General features: G+C 40.1%; 1 protein-coding gene across 1 annotated transcript; it reads right to left on the reverse strand.

Moving 5' to 3' along the window:
* Positions 1-29: 29 nt before the first annotated feature.
* LOC139935707 (uncharacterized) lies at positions 30-17,031 on the reverse strand. The gene is made up of 8 exons (XM_071930244.1): positions 16,877-17,031; positions 16,237-16,370; positions 15,228-15,300; positions 14,762-14,862; positions 13,079-13,177; positions 12,302-12,379; positions 10,307-10,381; positions 30-1,414 (listed from the first exon to the last, which is right to left on the reverse strand). The coding sequence occupies exons 2-8, from the start codon at positions 16,306-16,308 to the stop codon at positions 1,346-1,348; spliced, it is 567 nt and encodes a 188-aa protein (XP_071786345.1). The 5' UTR covers positions 16,309-16,370; positions 16,877-17,031; the 3' UTR covers positions 30-1,345.
* Positions 17,032-17,388: the final 357 nt, after the last annotated feature.

Raw genomic sequence — 17,388 nt, forward strand, 5'->3', positions numbered from 1 at the left:
TTGACCAACGTTTTTGCCGTGAAGAGCGATAAATTTTATTAAAATTCTAAATGTGGAACACAAACAGTCAACAAAGACTTTATTCTAACAACCGGTATACAATTCCACAAAGAAATACATCCAAAAGAAATGAACCATTAAAGGCAGTGGACACGATTAGTAATTGTCAAAGACTAGCCTTCACAGTTGGTGTATCTCAACATAAGCATAAAATAACAAACCTGTGAAAATTTGAGCTCAATCGGTCATCGAACTTGCGAGATAATAATGAAAGAAAAAACACCCTTGTCACACGAAGTTGTGTGCGTTTAGATGGTTGATTTCGAGACCCCAAGTTCTAAATCTGAGGTCTCGAAATCAAATTCGTGGAAGTTTACGTCTTTCTCTAAAACTATGGCACTTCAGAGGGAGCTGTTTCTCACAATGTTTTATACCATCAACCTCTCCCCATTACTCGTCACCAAGTAAGGTTTAATGCCAATAATTATTTTGAGTAATTACCACTGCCTTTAACTTTGTATACATTCATCCACGATGCACCTATATTGAATGTTTAATTTTAAGCAAATTAAGGTAACTAAATTAATTATCTTACATGGTTTTACAAATAGTAAATCACTCACTGTAGTAACATGTCATGGGTTAGCTTTATTGTATATCTAAAAACATAGAATTGAAACATTCGAGTGGTCCCAAGCCAAATGAAGACAGACCCTTTAAAATGTCTGTGCCGTTTTCAAGATTCAGTAGTGTGTAGTTTGTTGTCAGTGAGTTTTTTATGACATACTGTTCTGTCAGGAAAAGTGTGTAAATCGTTGAGAAAGATACAATATTCACAATTCAAGTTATTGAGAGTTGTCCCCGTTTTGAGAACACTCATACATAAAACAGCCGCAGGGTAAGGCGACACCCTAAGACACATGGAACTTTCAGCCACGACTGTTTAACGTCGTACTTATATTACGCAAAGCAATTATTATTTATACATGGATAAACAATATAATTGTATGGACGAAACAGAAACTAACATTAGCCACATGGCCCGATTTCATAAAGCCTATAAGCACACAAACTTGCTAAGCACACAAAGTATTGCTTAACTGAACAGGGCCCAATTTCATTAAGCTGTTTAGCAGAACATTTTGTTTTACAAAATTCTTTGCTAAGCAAGAAATGAGCCGGGTACACCAGTCACAGCCATGGTAAATGTACGGTATTTTGGCTGGTAACCTATTTTGTTTTACTAAGCGAGAGTTGTCTTGTTTTTGTGCTTACACGCGCTCATGGAATTGAGCCCAGGTCATCGCTATAGCCTTGATGCAATCCATTTTACACCAATCGGATGTTAGTAACGTCTGGACTCGTTTCTCGAAGTCATACCAAATGCTGCAGATTGTACCGGAATGAAACTTTCCTAAATAACGTACCAAAAGAATAAAAATGGAAGTCATCTTTTATTTTTTTAATTTTATCAATACAATATTTGGCTCCCTTGATCTGGAAAGCCATTTCACAATCGTCATAATTTCACAATATTTAACCTTGTGAACACAACAGGATATGAATGGCGGGCACCAAAGTCGTCACTGTGCATTCGTCCATTCCCCGTGTGTGGGCGGGGGAAACTCGGTGTGATTTTATGACCTGTGCTGCCTATCGTGGGGGTCAATTACATTGACAAAGAACCTCCGTAGGATTCGATTGCAGTGCTTTTTAGAAGATTGCGAATCAGAGGGGAAACCCCTTTATATTCCCAGACTCTTTGGTATAGACAAACAAACGTCACCGTTTCCACGAGAACCACGTCATAAATGACAAATTTATGATTACTAAAGTATTAAAGGGGCCTTTATCTCAAGAAATGTATTTTTGCGTTTTCACGAATGTATTGTGAAAGAGCCACAGGTCCCCCCAAATGCATACAGAAGATTGTAACATAGGCTTAAAGGCACTGTATACCTTTGGTAGTATTGTGAAAGACCAGTCTTCTCACTTGGTGAATCTCAACATGCAAAACTAACAAACCTGTGAAAATCTAGTTTGAGCTCAATAGCCGTCGAAGTTGCGAGAGAATGATGGAATAAAAAACACCTTTGTCGCACACTGTTGTGTGCTTTGAGATGCTTGAATTCGAGACCTCAGCTGAGGTCGAATTCGATTTAAACATTTTAGTGAAATAAATACTTCTTTCTCAAAAACTATGTTGCTCAGAGGGAGCCGGTCCTCATAATGTTTTATACTACCAACAGCTCCCCATTGCTGTTACCAAGTAAGTTTTTCTGCTGACAATTATTTTGAGTAATTACCAATAGTCTCTATAGAGCCTTTAAAAATGTCAAATCGTTGTTCGAGTTTCACGAAGAGTGCGTGCGATCACGTGTCATGAGCGCCCCTTTCCTACGTCAAAAACACTACTTTTGTAGGTTTCACAAAGAGACGTTTATTTTCGACTAAATACTATAATATGGCAATTAGCCAATCAATTTGTAGAAATTAGTCCATGGAGAGAATGAGTCATCTTTAAGCTGCAAATAATGGCTTTAGTATGGCAGATTTTGCAGTTTTAAAAGGTCAAATCGTTTTTCAGGTTTCACGAAGAGTGACGTGACATGCGCGCCCTTCTCTTGAGGTAAAAACACGTCACCCAGTTGTGTGTTCTGAGCACATCTAACTTTTGAGGTTTCACGAAGAGACACATATCTTCGACTATATACTGTGGCAATTAGCCAATTAATTTGTAGAAACTAGGCAATGGAGAGGATAAGTCATGAGAGGTATCTTAGCTGCAAACAATGGCTTTGGTATTGCAGGTGCTGCAATTTTAAAAGGTCAAATCGTGTTTTTAAGGTACTATTGACGAAGGTACTGAGGTAAAACACGTCATCCAGTTGGGTGTTTTTATAGTAGTAGGACATCTCACTATTTTGACTAAATATTATGGCAATTAGCCAATCAATTTGTAGAAATTAATCATTGGAGCGGATAAGTCATGAGAGATCTTTTAGGCTTCAAATGATGGCTTTTAGTCTGGTGGATTTAGCAGTTTTAATGCCAAGCACAGTGAGCATTGTAAATCTCAATCAAGCGTTTTGAACATAAAATTAATTGAAGTGGCTATTCGTTTTTATTTTGTTGTGATCTGGGTCACTATGGTCCAGATTCTGAGTCACAATGATCACAAATGGGTCAAACTAACGCATAATCTGAATCAAAATTCCCCCCAAAATCCAGAAATGGGTCAAATTCTTACCCCGGGATTTTTAAGAGCGTATGATTGATTATCCTCACTAGTCTTGATTTGGGACGTTCATTTTTGTTTAAGTTGCCGAAATCGCAACACGAATACTGTCCACAATACTTGAGAAGAGATTACTAGACTAAGCCCCTGTCTTTAGGCAGGTACTTGCTATTTAGAACTAATGATTTCATTGGATACATTATGTTTGTATGTATTATGTTTGTGCAGCTGACAAACATCACCTTGAACCAATCAAAACACAGATACTGAAAGCTCACTTTCGGTCGTCTGCATGCTGTGTCCACGTGTGTATTATATCATAGGAAGGCACTAAATACTAAACTCCACAGCGGTTCGGCCCATCGGAGAATACCCGAGCGAGAATGACCTTATGACGTCATTTTGCATATGCTTGCATCTTTTAGACATGAAAACATTAACAACCAGGTCCTAGTGGTTAGTCCACTCTTATGTAACAACTCCCCAAAACCTGCTGCTGCAAATGTACTTGAATAAAGAGGTCTGAAGCAGTGCTTGCATCTTTTAAACATGAAAATATAAACAACCAGGTCCCAGTGGTTAGTCCACTCTCATGTAACAACTCCCCAAACCTGCTGCTACAAATGTACTTTAATAGAGGTCTGAAGCAGTACTGATCTTTTAGACATGAAAATACTAACAATCAGGTCCTAGTGGTTAGTCCACTCTTATGTAACAACTCCCCAAACCTGCTGCTACAAATGTACTTGAATATTAAGAGGTCTGAAGCAGTGCTTGCATCTTTTAAACATGAAATCATTAACAACCAGGTCCTAGTGGTTAGTCCACTCTTATGTAACAACTCCCCAAACCTGCTGCTACAAATGTAATTGAATAAAGAGGTCTGAAGCAGTACTTGCATCTTTTAGACATGAAATCATTAACAACCAGGTCCTAGTGGTTAGTCCACTCTTATGTAACAACTCCCCAAACCTGCTGCTACAAATGAACTTGAATAAAGAGGTCTGAAGCAGTGCTTGCATCTTTTAAACATGAAATCATTAACAACCAGGTCCTAGTGGTTAGTCCACTCTTATGTAACAACTCCCCAAACCTGCTGCGTGGGGGATCGTCGCGAACCGTGCCGGAATGTTCCGAGAGCACACGAAAAGTTCCGAACCGCTGTAGAGGTAAGTGACACACTGCAAATTTGTTGGTCAAAAAAATGTGTTGGGTAAATGCATTACTAATTTGTTGGTCACAAATAATGGACGTTGGTTAAACAAAACCGTTGCCCAACACGCTTGGGCAAAGTTGACCAAATTATTGGTTAACTGGTTGGTCCAATGTATATATTATTGTAGTTGAGCAAGATTTGCCCGAAAGTTGGTCAAAATTACCACAGTAACCAATGGTGTTGTGCACAAAGCTTTCTGGTTGTTGGGCAAAGTTACCGGTGCGCAATATTGTAACAAAACTGTAATGATTTAGTATTATGTACATGTACAACGTTCGTACTGTATGTATAGTAGTGGTAGGCCTACACACACACACACACAAGCATTATCATGGCGGCTGGCTGTCAAAAATACTCTTCGAGATTGGGGAATGGAGTGCTTCTCTGAAACGTTATAGGTTAGATGCAAAAACAACCAATATTTAAAGGTTTACCCATAGAATACACTGATTAATGTGTAGGGACACAGCTTAGTTTTCAGAAGTAAAGCAGGACGGAGCTCACCGTGAATAGTTTGATGTTTACTCCCGTGTTGGGGAAATGGCTGAACAGTCCGTTGTCGTTAACGATCGAAAGGCAAGGGTTAGATTAAATCCGTTGTGTTCCGGACTTTTTGATCGGGCTCAGTTATATCGACAAAATTATATAGACCCAATATAATTCGGAAATTGTTATTTTAAAAAAGCAAAAAAAAAAAAAGAGAAAAAAAGGGCAATGAACACTGTTGATTGCTGACTCTTACCAGGTTACTTCTGACATGATAAATTTATTTACCTTTAAATTGTGAGCTGTATAACTTGGGCCTTTTGGATTTGAGGAATAATCCATTACAAGACATAATGCAGTATTAAGTCAAGAAATAAAATAATTTTTGCAACGCAGTATATAGTCAGAATAAGATTATTTCAAAATGCATTTATTATCACACCAAGGGCATTTTACCGCACAACAGTTACCGATTTGATTTCAAGACTACATACAACCCGTTCAAAGGTATTGTTATTATTATTGTTATTATTGTAACACGGGGAAAACAAGGACAAGTCATGCGGCTCGGGGCCAAAACTCAATAACTTTTACTCGGAAGCAGGCTGCCCTGAGCAAGGTATAAATTAACTCAAACCTCCATGTTCAACACAAAGGGCAGGAGATTGGAATCCCCGTAGGAGTGATAAGTGCGTCTCGTTAACGGCTACCAGGAATTGTATGGATGACTTTTTATTTTATTTTTTATAAAAGGATGAACACAATTAGTTTTAAGGGTTTCGATAGATCAAATTTAATTTTCCTTTCAAAGATTGCTTGTCAAATATTTGTGGCGATGATATTATTTAACCTTAGTTTATTTTGCTATAGTTATTAGTCAGTTCGAGCATTTGACGCTTTCGGTGACCTAGAATTTTGTCATCTACATTGTAACAGCCATTTCATGTAAACATTGGGTCGACCACTGGCAGGCCGACCATGCGCACACACAAAATGGGCATAGCACATTATGATAATGCTGGCCGCCTGCACTGCAAAACAAGTTGGTCAAATCATTTTACCCAACAGTTGCCCAGCTTCCAGCAGATTCAACAAAGCAGAAGTTGAAGCAGAAGTGAAGAGGAATGACTGGCTGAAAACATTATATACTGCACATATCAGATGAATCCAGTGTGGATTGAGTACCGCAAATTAAATGCCCTTTCCGAACTGAAGTTTTTGTTGCAATATGGCGCTGTTTTTGCTGCTGCCGCTTATGAGAATTTGCTCCGGAAATCTCAATGAAATATTCTTGTTATGCTTGGATTTTACCACCCAATTCTTGACATAGCTTCGAATATGGTGTAGTGCATCAGCTAGGACCTGTAAAGGAAAAATCAGACCTTGTTTTGCTGAAATATTCTGGATGTTTTGCAGGATGTTTCCAGTCACCTTGCTAACAGTAAGTCTTGTATACGCTTTGTCTGCCTATACTCCGTTGGGCATTGTTATCACCATGGACACAACAATGCTTGACTCTGCTTATTACGTCACTATGAATGAAAGTGTACAGCTTGAACAAACAAACTCAATGCCATCTCTCCTGTACACTAGATCTGAACTTCTTGTTCTAAAACCTAGCAACAACTTGTGTACATTGCCAACCCATGTATTCCAAAATCTTAAGGACCTGGGACTGCTTCATCTACGAAGTCGGCGGGCTGGTTCTCATATCCGCCACCGTAAAATTAAGAGCACTATTCCAAATGTCCGAAATGGTCTGCAACCATCTATGTCACAACCCTCGCAAGACAATGAATCAAGCTATCTTAATGTAGCTCACTGGAACGTCCACTCTGCCTGCAACAAATCCCTGATCATCTGCGACTACATTATATCCCAGAACATTGATATAATGTTTTTAACAGAAACTTGGCTTGGCTTTAATGATCAAGTAATCATTAACGAGATAACCCCACCTGGGTTCATGTGCATTAACATTCCGCGCCCCGGGGACAAGCATGGAGGTATTGCTGTCATCTTTCGTGACGAGCTTCACTTAATACATGTTCCATGTGACAATTTTGAAACTAGTACATTTGAGCATGCTCTTATATCTGATACCACGCATCACCTCCACTTAGCAGTAATCTACAGACCTCCTCCGTCTGCAAGAAACAAACTTAAGACATCTACATTTCTCAGTGACTTCGATCGGTTCATCGAATACATTGATGAGCTACCTGGAAAACTAATCTGCCTTGGTGATTTTAATATTCACTTTGATTGTCCTCACAAACCTGATACATCTCACGTCCACACTACACTAACAGCCTATGGATTCAAACAACTTGTTACTGGCCCTACCCACAAACTTGGACACACTTTAGACGGCATTATCGTAAAATCTGATAATGATGAACTGGTCAGTGACTGCACAGTTGACATGAATGACATCTCTGACCACGGTGTTGTCAACTGCAAACTTCACTTCATTAAACCTCAACCCGTGCTCATGGCATCAAAGTTCCGTAATTTTCGTAAGATTGACCATGATGCTTTTGCTCGTGAACTAACAGAACGTCTCCACGATGTCACCTGTGAAGGCGACGTTGACACGGCAGTCGTGGAATTTAACTCTGCAGTAAACTGTGCTCTAGACATCCATGCACCGTTGTTGACTTCTAAACCAAAGCCCAAACGCGCTAAACCAAGATGGTACAACAACGATGTTGATGACGCTAGACGCGGACGTCGTCAAGCGGAACGCAAGTGGCGAAAGTCCAGACTACCCAGTGACCGCACGAACTACGAACAATCCAAACGCAAACTTGCAGAAGTGCTTGTCAAAGCTAAATCTGTCTTCTATAGAGAGTCGTTGATAGGATCCAGTCCAAATGAAGTCTTCCGCATCGTCAATAACCTCACTGGTAAACCCCGGTTAACCCCATCAATCCAGGACTCGCCCACAGTTCTTGCTCAAGCTTTCAGTAAATTTGTCACTGACAGAATTAAAAATATCCGAGCTCATATGGATGACGTTCAACTTGATTCAACTTCATCGGCTGATCTCCATACATGCCCCCCAAGTGCTCAGTTCGCGCATTTCATGCCGATCACCAAAGATTACCTTCATAAAGTGATCAAAAACTCGGCGACAAAATCGTGCCAGCTCGACATAGTTCCAACTTGGGTATTCAAAAAGCATACGGCTACATTCTTACCGAAGCTAACGGAGATTGTAAATACCTCACTGACATCAGGTGTTTTCCAAGAGCTATTCAAAAAGGCCGTCATCACTCCTAGCCTGAAAAAACAATCTCTTAATAAAGAAGTACTCAAAAATTATCGCCCCATTTCTAATCTCCAGTACCTAGCCAAACTTATGGAAAAGATCGCCTGCGAACAACTATCCCGACATATTGTTCAACATCAGCTAGCAGAGCCTCTACAGTCAGCATACAGGCCCAATCACAGCACCGAGACTGCTCTGCTTCATGTACAAAATGACATCCTTAGAGCAATCGACAAAAACAATGCCATTTTCATGGTCATGCTGGACCTCTCCGCCGCCTTCGATACCCTAGACCACCAAACCCTCCTGCAACGCTTCCATGACAGATTTGGTATAACCGACACAGCGCTCGACTGGTTCACGTCATACTTCAACAATCGTAAGAGTCGGGTTATCCTACCTGACGGTGTCACCTCCGATGAAACTGTTCTTCGTTTCGGTGTCCCACAAGGATCTGTTATAGGTCCTCAGGCTTTCACCATGTACCTGTCCCCAATCGGTGATCTTCTTCGTCAGCATGAGGTCAAGTTTCACATGTATGCAGATGACATCCAAATCTACGTAGAATTTGACCCCCAAATCCCCAATGATGCAGAATGCGGGTTGTTCAAGCTCTCGAAGTGCATCAGTGACGTTCAACACTGGATGTCAAGCAACAAGCTTCAGCTAAACGAAGAGAAAACTGAATTTTTCATTGCCTCTTCAAGCTGTAACTACAAACATCTTGCCCATCTGACTCTCCCTATAAACAACAGCACACTCCACCCATCAACTTCCATCCGGAATCTTGGTGTTGTCTTCGACAATACTATGTCGATGAGTGATCATGTCACATCAGTCTGCAAATCAGCTAACTACCACCTCCGAAATATTGGTAGAATCCGAAAGTACATTGACGCTGAAGCCTGTCACGCCGCTGTTAGGGCACTTGTACTCTCCAGATTGGACTACTGCAACTCTTTGTTATGTGGTCTCAAGCAATCTGATTTAAGCAAGTTACAAAAGATACAAAACAGAGCATCCCGTATCATCTTCTCCTACCCAAACCATGTCCCCACTTCACCACTGATCAAACAGCTGCACTGGCTCCCAGTAGAAAAACGAATAATGTTCAAATTGGCCTTAAACATGTTTAAGTGTATGTCTGGTACTTTTCCCACATACATTTCCAACTCATTAGAAACCAGGGCTACAAAGAGCAACTTACGTTCACAGGGCAACTTGTATATTCCTCGAACCACCAGAAAATCAGGAGACAGAGCATTTTCAGTTGCAGGCCCTAGGATGTGGAATTCCCTTCCAAACTCAACCAAAAGTTCTAGCTCTGTTACCTTGTCAAAAGGTCTCTGAAAACATTCATTTTCAATCAGTAAATCTCGCATGCTTGGCCTGCGGTTTTAGTCAAAGAGAGACCGGCTTTGCGCGGGACTTTCTTGGCTAAATGCTGCTAGCTTTGCCTAGTCGTGGTTTTCCTCTTGGTTTTGTTTGCATTCCCTTTTTTGTTTTTTCCTGTCATTCTCTGAGCGCTTTGTAACCTTAGGAAAAGGCGCTATATAAATGGTATTATTATTATTTTTATCATATTTTACGTTAAAAAAAAAGGGCCCTCATCTTCCTCTTTTTGGAAAAATCCGGACGATCAACGTTTTTTTTTTTTGGCCTAACCAACAATTGAATAAAGGAGTAACCAACAAATAATCGATCATTGCTACTTTTGTTGGGTAGCAACCTTTGTCCAACACGGTTGTCCAACGTTGGTTCAAATATCAACTGACTACATTATTGGGCAACATCTTAACCAACATAATGGTAAACAAACTTGCCCAACTATTGGTCAAAAGTTATTGCCCAACTGTTGGGTAAAATGATTTGACCAACTTTTTTTTGTTAAACTGTTTGCCCAACTATTGGATAAACGTTATTGCCCAACCACTGTTGGTTAAGTTATGCCCAATTATGTAGTCAGTTGATATTTGAACCAACGTTGGGCAAAAAAGTTGGGAAATTTTTGACCAACGGGATTTGCAGTGCATGAATGTAGGTGAAAGGGCCTCGAAGTGTGACTTTAGGTGTTCAGTCTAACTATACTTACCTGTCTGATAACCCTTGCATCTTCTCCGTAGCGGAGTTCCTGATATCTTGAAATCACACATAGTAGACTCAATGACTGCAGATGAATGAGTCACAAAAAACTATTAAGTCATCATTTTAGTTTTAAATTCAAATTCACATACACATTTATTTCCATGAAAAATATCGACAAGTACATGTTTACTATTTGAGTAAAGCAAAAATGACATAAAGTGTTTGATTGATTATAATTCATCTTTTTACTTGTAAAGCGCCTGGGAGCATTTTTAATGGATTTGGCGCTATATAAATGTTTATTATTATTATTATTATTATTATAAAGTAGCCTAGCAGGATGAATGTAATAAATGGGGCTGTTTTGATAAGCATAGACTTTTAAAACCACGTCTGCAAAAGATGTAACCTCCCTACACAAGAAATGCAAGGAAACTCAATGGCTCCACTCTTGACAATAATTGTCAGCGCACTAGTTATTTGTAAAAACATTTTGAATATGCTCGACTTTTTGAGCTTTTTATATGACGTGTTGTATCATAAATAAAGTGTACAACGCAAAAACTTTTTTCCAGTTAAAATTATTATGTTCCTATTGTCGTGTCAATCTGTTTGAATGCAGAACAGACTGGTACCGGAATACATGTTTATAAATGAGCACAATGTACATGTGCACGGTTTAATGTTTACTTAGTACGCGTTTAAGGTTACGAGCATAAAATCTCACTTGGTAACGAGTAATGGGGAGAGGTTGACAGTATAAAACATTGTGAGAAATGGCTCCCTCTAAAGTGACGTAGTTTTCGAGAAAGAAGTAATTTTCCACGAATTTGATTTCGAGACCTCAAGTTTAGAATTTTGAGGTCTCGAAATCAAGCACCTGAAAGCACACAACTTCGTGTGACAAGGGTGTTTTTTCTTTCATAGTTTATCTCGCAACTTCAAGACGACCAATCGAGCTAAAATTTTCGCAGGTTTGTTATTTTATGTGTATGTTGAGATACACCAAATGAGAAGACTGGTCTTTGACAATTACCAATAGTGTCCAGTGTCTTTAAGTTTATTCCATCTCAACTCGGGTCTGCTCAAACACTTCAGTTTATATAGATTTTATGACTCAACAACCATCCAAACAAAATATTTGATATGAGAGTGTCTTGTTCAGATCTGTGTGTATTTAGAGAGCTTCGACATATAAGGACCAGTTTTCTTTGGTCATCACGCGGTTGCTTTATGCCTACACCATTTTCGGTCCAAATACAGCACCAATTTTGAACCCTGAGGTCACCCATGCGTTTGATTATGAAAATGGAAACGGCTTCTAATCAAAAACTGTCGAAACTCTCATCATGGTACGGCTTTGGTTGTGATACTATGTATAGCCTCCTCTTGTGAGGACATGAAATCATGTTTTGCCGGTCACCTATACAATCAAGCGTGTACATTCATTTGCTAAAAATCCTTCAAAATATAGCAAATATTGTCCTTTACGCCCGTTTCAAAACTTCAAAAAAAAAAAGTGATTATTATACACATCTTGACTGGCAACGAGGTTACTAGTATACGTCTATTCCCACGAGGGACTTTGAGTGACCAGAAGAGCGACCTATTTCCCGAGGCCGAAGGCCGAGGGAAATAGGCCCCTCTTCTGGTCACTCACAGGCCCGAGGGGAATAGACGTACACTAGTTACCGAATTATGCCAGTCAATATGTGTTTTATAACACAGGTCGGTCTTAAAATGTCAAATATGAACAGAAAAGGGAATTTTGTAGTTTGTTCACGGTTCAAGTCAAGAGAGGGCGCTGTTACCGCGGGCACTATTTGCAAAGTCTAGTGCCCGCTCTGGTACTATTCCCGCAAAACACGCGCGCGCGATCACTAGCCTATATTAGTTCATCCCACGTGACCGTGTTTCAGCCTACCAGAATACAGACAAAGCAAGAGGTGTGTTATCAATTAAAATAATGAACGCAAGGTCTTGTGGCAATTTTTTAACTTACGTATAAAACAACGAAAACAGCTGCCATAGACAAAGCAATGAGATTCACCAAGTTGTACAGGTAACCATCTTCGAAAACCTTAAGAGATAAACGCAATAGAGATATATATAAATCACAAGAGAAACGATCACAAAAAAGTAATAGCTAAATATACCCATTGCATATGACGTCACTAAACCCAAACAGCGCCCTCACTAAGTCCAATAAAGTCTAGCCTGATCAGCTGCGTCTTTCCATGCTCGTGAATAACGCCAAAGAGTGGCCTAGGTCAATCCCCACCCATCTGCACCTTTCACTTAGATTCAATGCATACAACCGTAAAGTGCAGCTGCCAAACGACACCTCGGACCAATCAGATATGGAAACAGATATGGAAAGCTTACGTCATTGCACGTTTATCCAATGAATTAATGACCCAATGGAATCACTGGTTCTGAAAGAAAAGTGTAATAAAGTCCAATTATTCGCTGTGAGTTACGCGCGGTGTAAAACGTTCTTGTGCACGATTTCCAGTTTGAACTCCGATGATTAAAATGACCCTCGCGGAAATTGATGATGGCGTCATTCAGGAATCCATGATGATACAAGCTTTTAAAATTGATTGCACCATTGGCGCTTTCTAAAGCAAGGCTTTAGCTTCGGCTTCCCACACAGGTCCAGTACTCCTCCCTTGTTGGATACCAAAAACAATCGCTTTCAAAAATAGTTCAAGGAGCCTGAAGCCACAAATCGTGGTTTCGAAAAGGTCCTAAATTTGTTCCAGTTTGTCTATCTCACCTGAATCATTATATACAGATAGAAGGCACACAAGACGCACTGAACCAGGATAACAAGAACATCAGCCACTATGTATGGTATGAGAAGACCACGACGATCCTGTAGGGAGTTTAAAACAACACCAATGAAAGAGTGCATTGAAAGCTATAGGTGACACCAGGAGACTAGTTTCTCTAAGAAGGGGAGGGGTTGCCGGTGTCCCAGTGGATTTTGTCCACTGGACTGGAGATGCTGCCCCCCCAAGGAAACTTAACATTGGCTGGAGGAGAATGATTCAAAAGAGGGCGCTAACAGAAGAAGTTTGTACACAGTTCACCATAAACGGGGGACAGAATCATCCGGGGGGAGGGGGGGGGGGGGGGGGATGCACAGGATTTACTGTCACACCGGCTGCTGCTTTAGGGGAAACTGTGCACAGCTGATGCCCAGTCCCCAGTCGACATTGCCGGGCAAGCAAGCAGAGCCCGTCTTCATGGTGCACTTAGACTTAAAGGCAGTGGACACTATTGGTAATTACTCCAAATAATTATCAGCATAAAACCTAAATTGGTAACAAGTAATGGGGAGAGGTTGATAGTATAAAATATTGTGAGAAACGGCTCCCTCTGAAGTGACGTAGTTTTCGAGAAAGAAGTAATTTTCCACGAATTTGATTTCGTGACCTCAAGTTTAGAAATAAACTTGAGGTCTCGAAATCAAGCATCTAAACGCACACAACTTCGTGTGACAACGGGTGTTTTTTCTTTCATTATTATCTCGCAACTTCGACGACCAACTGAGCTCAAATTTTCACAGGTTTGTTATTTCATGCATATGTTGAGATACGTACCAAGTGAGAAGACTGGTCTTTGACAATTACCAATAGTGTATACTGTCTTTAACTCAAGTCCCAATCCCGTGGGAGAGTCCTATTATTTTACACACAAAATGTATGTCCCATCGCCTAACGTAAGACGAAATTTGCGCACCGGGCATCCCCAGCCTGTGCCGCGCCGCCAACAACAACATCTACATTTTGACGGTGGAACCATAATTATATAAAGTTATAAATAAGAACGGGCACAGTTCCAGACGGCTTGTTTTATAGTTGGCGTGGTATGCTTAGGGACCTCTCGCACGAGAACGGGACTTGAATCAAGTCCAGGAGCAACCTTACTATACCAGCAGAGAAAAAAACAACTGTTGTATGGACCGTAAGCGCAAAATTCCCCGGTAAGGCATATCGTGAAAATTGGGCCACCAAGGAGGCAGACATAACCTTTGGCTATTGGCTTTGTATACACATGTACGTCGCATTTAAATGTGAATATACAGGAGCAAGGTTAAGGGTGACTATGGACGTGGGTTAAAATGAAGATCCCTGGTAGATCACGAGCCTCGACGTGTGGCGTCAGATGTTCAGCAGCCGATTTCACAAAACGCTAGGATTAATCCTATCACGAGTTAGGACGAGTAACTAGTCCTTAGGGTTTGCATGTTACAGTACCAGGCTGCAGTGACTCGTTCAAGTCCTAAGATCAATCCTATTGTGGGGAAGAGTTTGGTGAAATCGACGGCAGGCTTGTTCCCACGACACACCGCGTGAATTATTATGTCATCTCGAGGGAACACCGTTGGTGGCGCACTCTATGGCAAATGGCCAAAGTTTGACGTTGTGATGGACAGTTTTGAAATAATACTCACACAACAAACTCCCGCCACCATGAAGAAGGATGTGATACAGAGAAATAGCCACAACCCGACACCGACTGCATATCCGTAATAAAATGGTGGAACGTCTGACACTGTAGTTTAATAAGTGTACAAAAAGGTATAAATGATTATTACACTGTTCAGGGTTAATTTGGGTATGCATTTACCATGATAGAAGGTTTTGAGGGAAAAAAAACCAATTACTCCAAGTTGTTGAAGGAACGTAAAGCATACGGTTCTCTAGAATATTTACATACTGGTGTCAGATGCAATTGTGTTCCCCGTGCAATACTGTCCGCTCCGGACACTTTTTTTAAATAAAAAAAAAAAAAAAAAAACACACATAAAAGGCCATTTGCACGCGCCATGTTGCCGCAAAGCATACTTGGCCCAATTTCATAGCGCCGCTTAAGCCCGCTTCCCCTTCGACCACAATCCTTGTCCGAAGCTGACTCACCTGATTCCGTTTGTAAAAGTCCAGAGTCGAACAAGTTATAGACACCCCATGCCGCCCATGACAATGACGTCACCTATAGGGGAAAAGGAAGCATTAGGTAATAACAATCCGTTGTTTTTCAGGGACGAACAATTTATTTTGATGACTAAGCTTATTTCATGGGCAAGTTGGTCCTCAACGTGCATATGACGCTAAGGACGAGTTCGGACACAATTTTCTTATGTAAAAAGGCTGGCTAGATCATCAAATTCCAAAGACCGTTCTATAATATCCTTGCTGATAAAATTAGATCAGTCTTACTGCAGGTAAAATTCAAGGCTCAAACATTTCTCATGTGTCCACAGCCTCACAGTCTATCAAAAGAATATAAACGTTTTTGATAGGCTATAAAAGAACTGGGATTTAGTGCGCCCAATAATTGTAAAAAGTACTTATTCAAAAATATTGCCCACAAAGGGAATCTGTACCTTCATGTCCTCGCGATCCTTTGCGAGATATTTAAACAAAGAAAGTTGGCATGTACACTTTTTATTGTTATTCAACCGTAAATCGAAGTTTCACTTTTGGTTTTCTTTCTGCTTTGTGACAACTAAAGTGTAAACCTGTGGAGGAACTTCTATTTACAATCATGCAGTGGGAAGTGATAAGGTTCTTTCGTAACTTGAAAGCTTAATGTCACGTTCGGAAAGACATTCTCACTCGGCGTATATTCCAACATTCTCCCAACAGAACAAAAAATCTGAGTGAAAATTTGGATTAACTTGCGGTCGTCGAAGTTAAAAGGGAAAAATTTGATAAAGGAAAAACATTATACAATGTGTGTTCTTTGATTCCTTAATAGACTTTGGCCTGAAGTCTTTGATATTATGAGTGTGAGAATTTACTATCAACAGCTCTCCCTTGGTCGTTACCAAATAAGTTCAAATGTCCAACATATATTTTGATTATTTACCAATGGTTTCCACCAGTGCCTTTAGAAAGCGTATTCAAAGATATCTTGATAACTCACCATTGAAAAGATCCCAGAGAAAATACATCCAGCTCGCACTCGGCAACAACAACAAGCTTTCATGATTGGCATGGCGTTTCTCACCCACCGTACATTGCCCCTGAATCAGTGTTAGTCACGAAGACAACCTAATGCTAAATAGTGTAAATAAAAATATAAACAATAAAACACCGCTACACAGTATGGTATGATGAAATAGGAGTGAACTGTATTAAACCCCCTCTACAACAAAAAAACAAAACTTTTACAGTTTCAGCAACCGAAATTGTAACGGCAATCTCAAACACGCAACAAAAACACAAAATTAATATTAAGATCCAAAAATGGCCTAACCAAAATACTATATTATTCTATGATTCTACCGTACCAAATATCTAAAAAATAACACTGTTAGTAAACCAACACAATATTTATTTTGAATCAAAACACAGCTACAACCTTTAAATAGATCTTCTATTTAAAAAAGAAAAACCAACACAATCAACAGAAGCCTGAAATCAACAAAATAATGTTCAATATGACGTCACATTTTGTTTTTGTTTTACATGTTTTAGCTTTAGGCCTATACTGCTTATCATTGAACAAGGTGCACCACTCTGGAACATAACAATGTATTCAGTTAATAACCCATCATACTTACATGCGTTTTGAAGACAATACCAAGTTGGGGGATTTTGTTTCGACGGAGTAGTCTAGGGTTTGACAGGACAGCAAAGGTGGCAATTATGGTAGCATATTGGTTCATCAGGCGATTTAACTATAATTCAATGTCAACGTAGGATGTATAGCTACACTCATTGTTTATTCCGGACGCTCCCAGCAGTGTGTTGTACAGATAAAACTTCCTGTTCCGGCTGTTTGGGGTGCATGGCCATAATCAGTTTTCCTTTCGTTTGCTGCGCTGTGTGTGCTTGTCAATAAAAGCATGGAGGTAGAATATGCGAGTCTGGACAGCCCCTCTCATGGGCAAGCTCTCAGACTCATGCTTCAATAGAAGCGTGGGTGAGAGATAAACCAAGAAAAAAGAGGGCAGTGCCGCACCAAATATCAACCAAATGTCTCTCCAGCTTCAGCCCACTGTAATCAAATCAAACCGTTTACTAGCTGACAACTCATCTTCTTTATTCTTTTCAATAATAATATGCGATTTTT

Source organism: Asterias amurensis, chromosome 4, assembly GCF_032118995.1.
Source record: "Asterias amurensis chromosome 4, ASM3211899v1".
Classification (NCBI taxonomy): Eukaryota; Metazoa; Echinodermata; class Asteroidea; order Forcipulatida; family Asteriidae; genus Asterias; species Asterias amurensis.

Coding starts and splice junctions, on each gene's coding strand:
- LOC139935707 (XM_071930244.1), bottom strand. CDS start 16,308: ATGCCAATCATGAAAGCTTGTTGTTGTTGCCGAGTGCGAGCTGGATGT. Junction 15,301..16,236: donor TCTCTGGGATCTTTTCAATG/GTGAGTTATCAA, acceptor TTTCCCCTATAG/GTGACGTCATTGTCATGGGC. Junction 13,178..14,761: donor TGGTGGCGGGAGTTTGTTGT/GTGAGTATTATT, acceptor AACTCCCTACAG/GATCGTCGTGGTCTTCTCAT.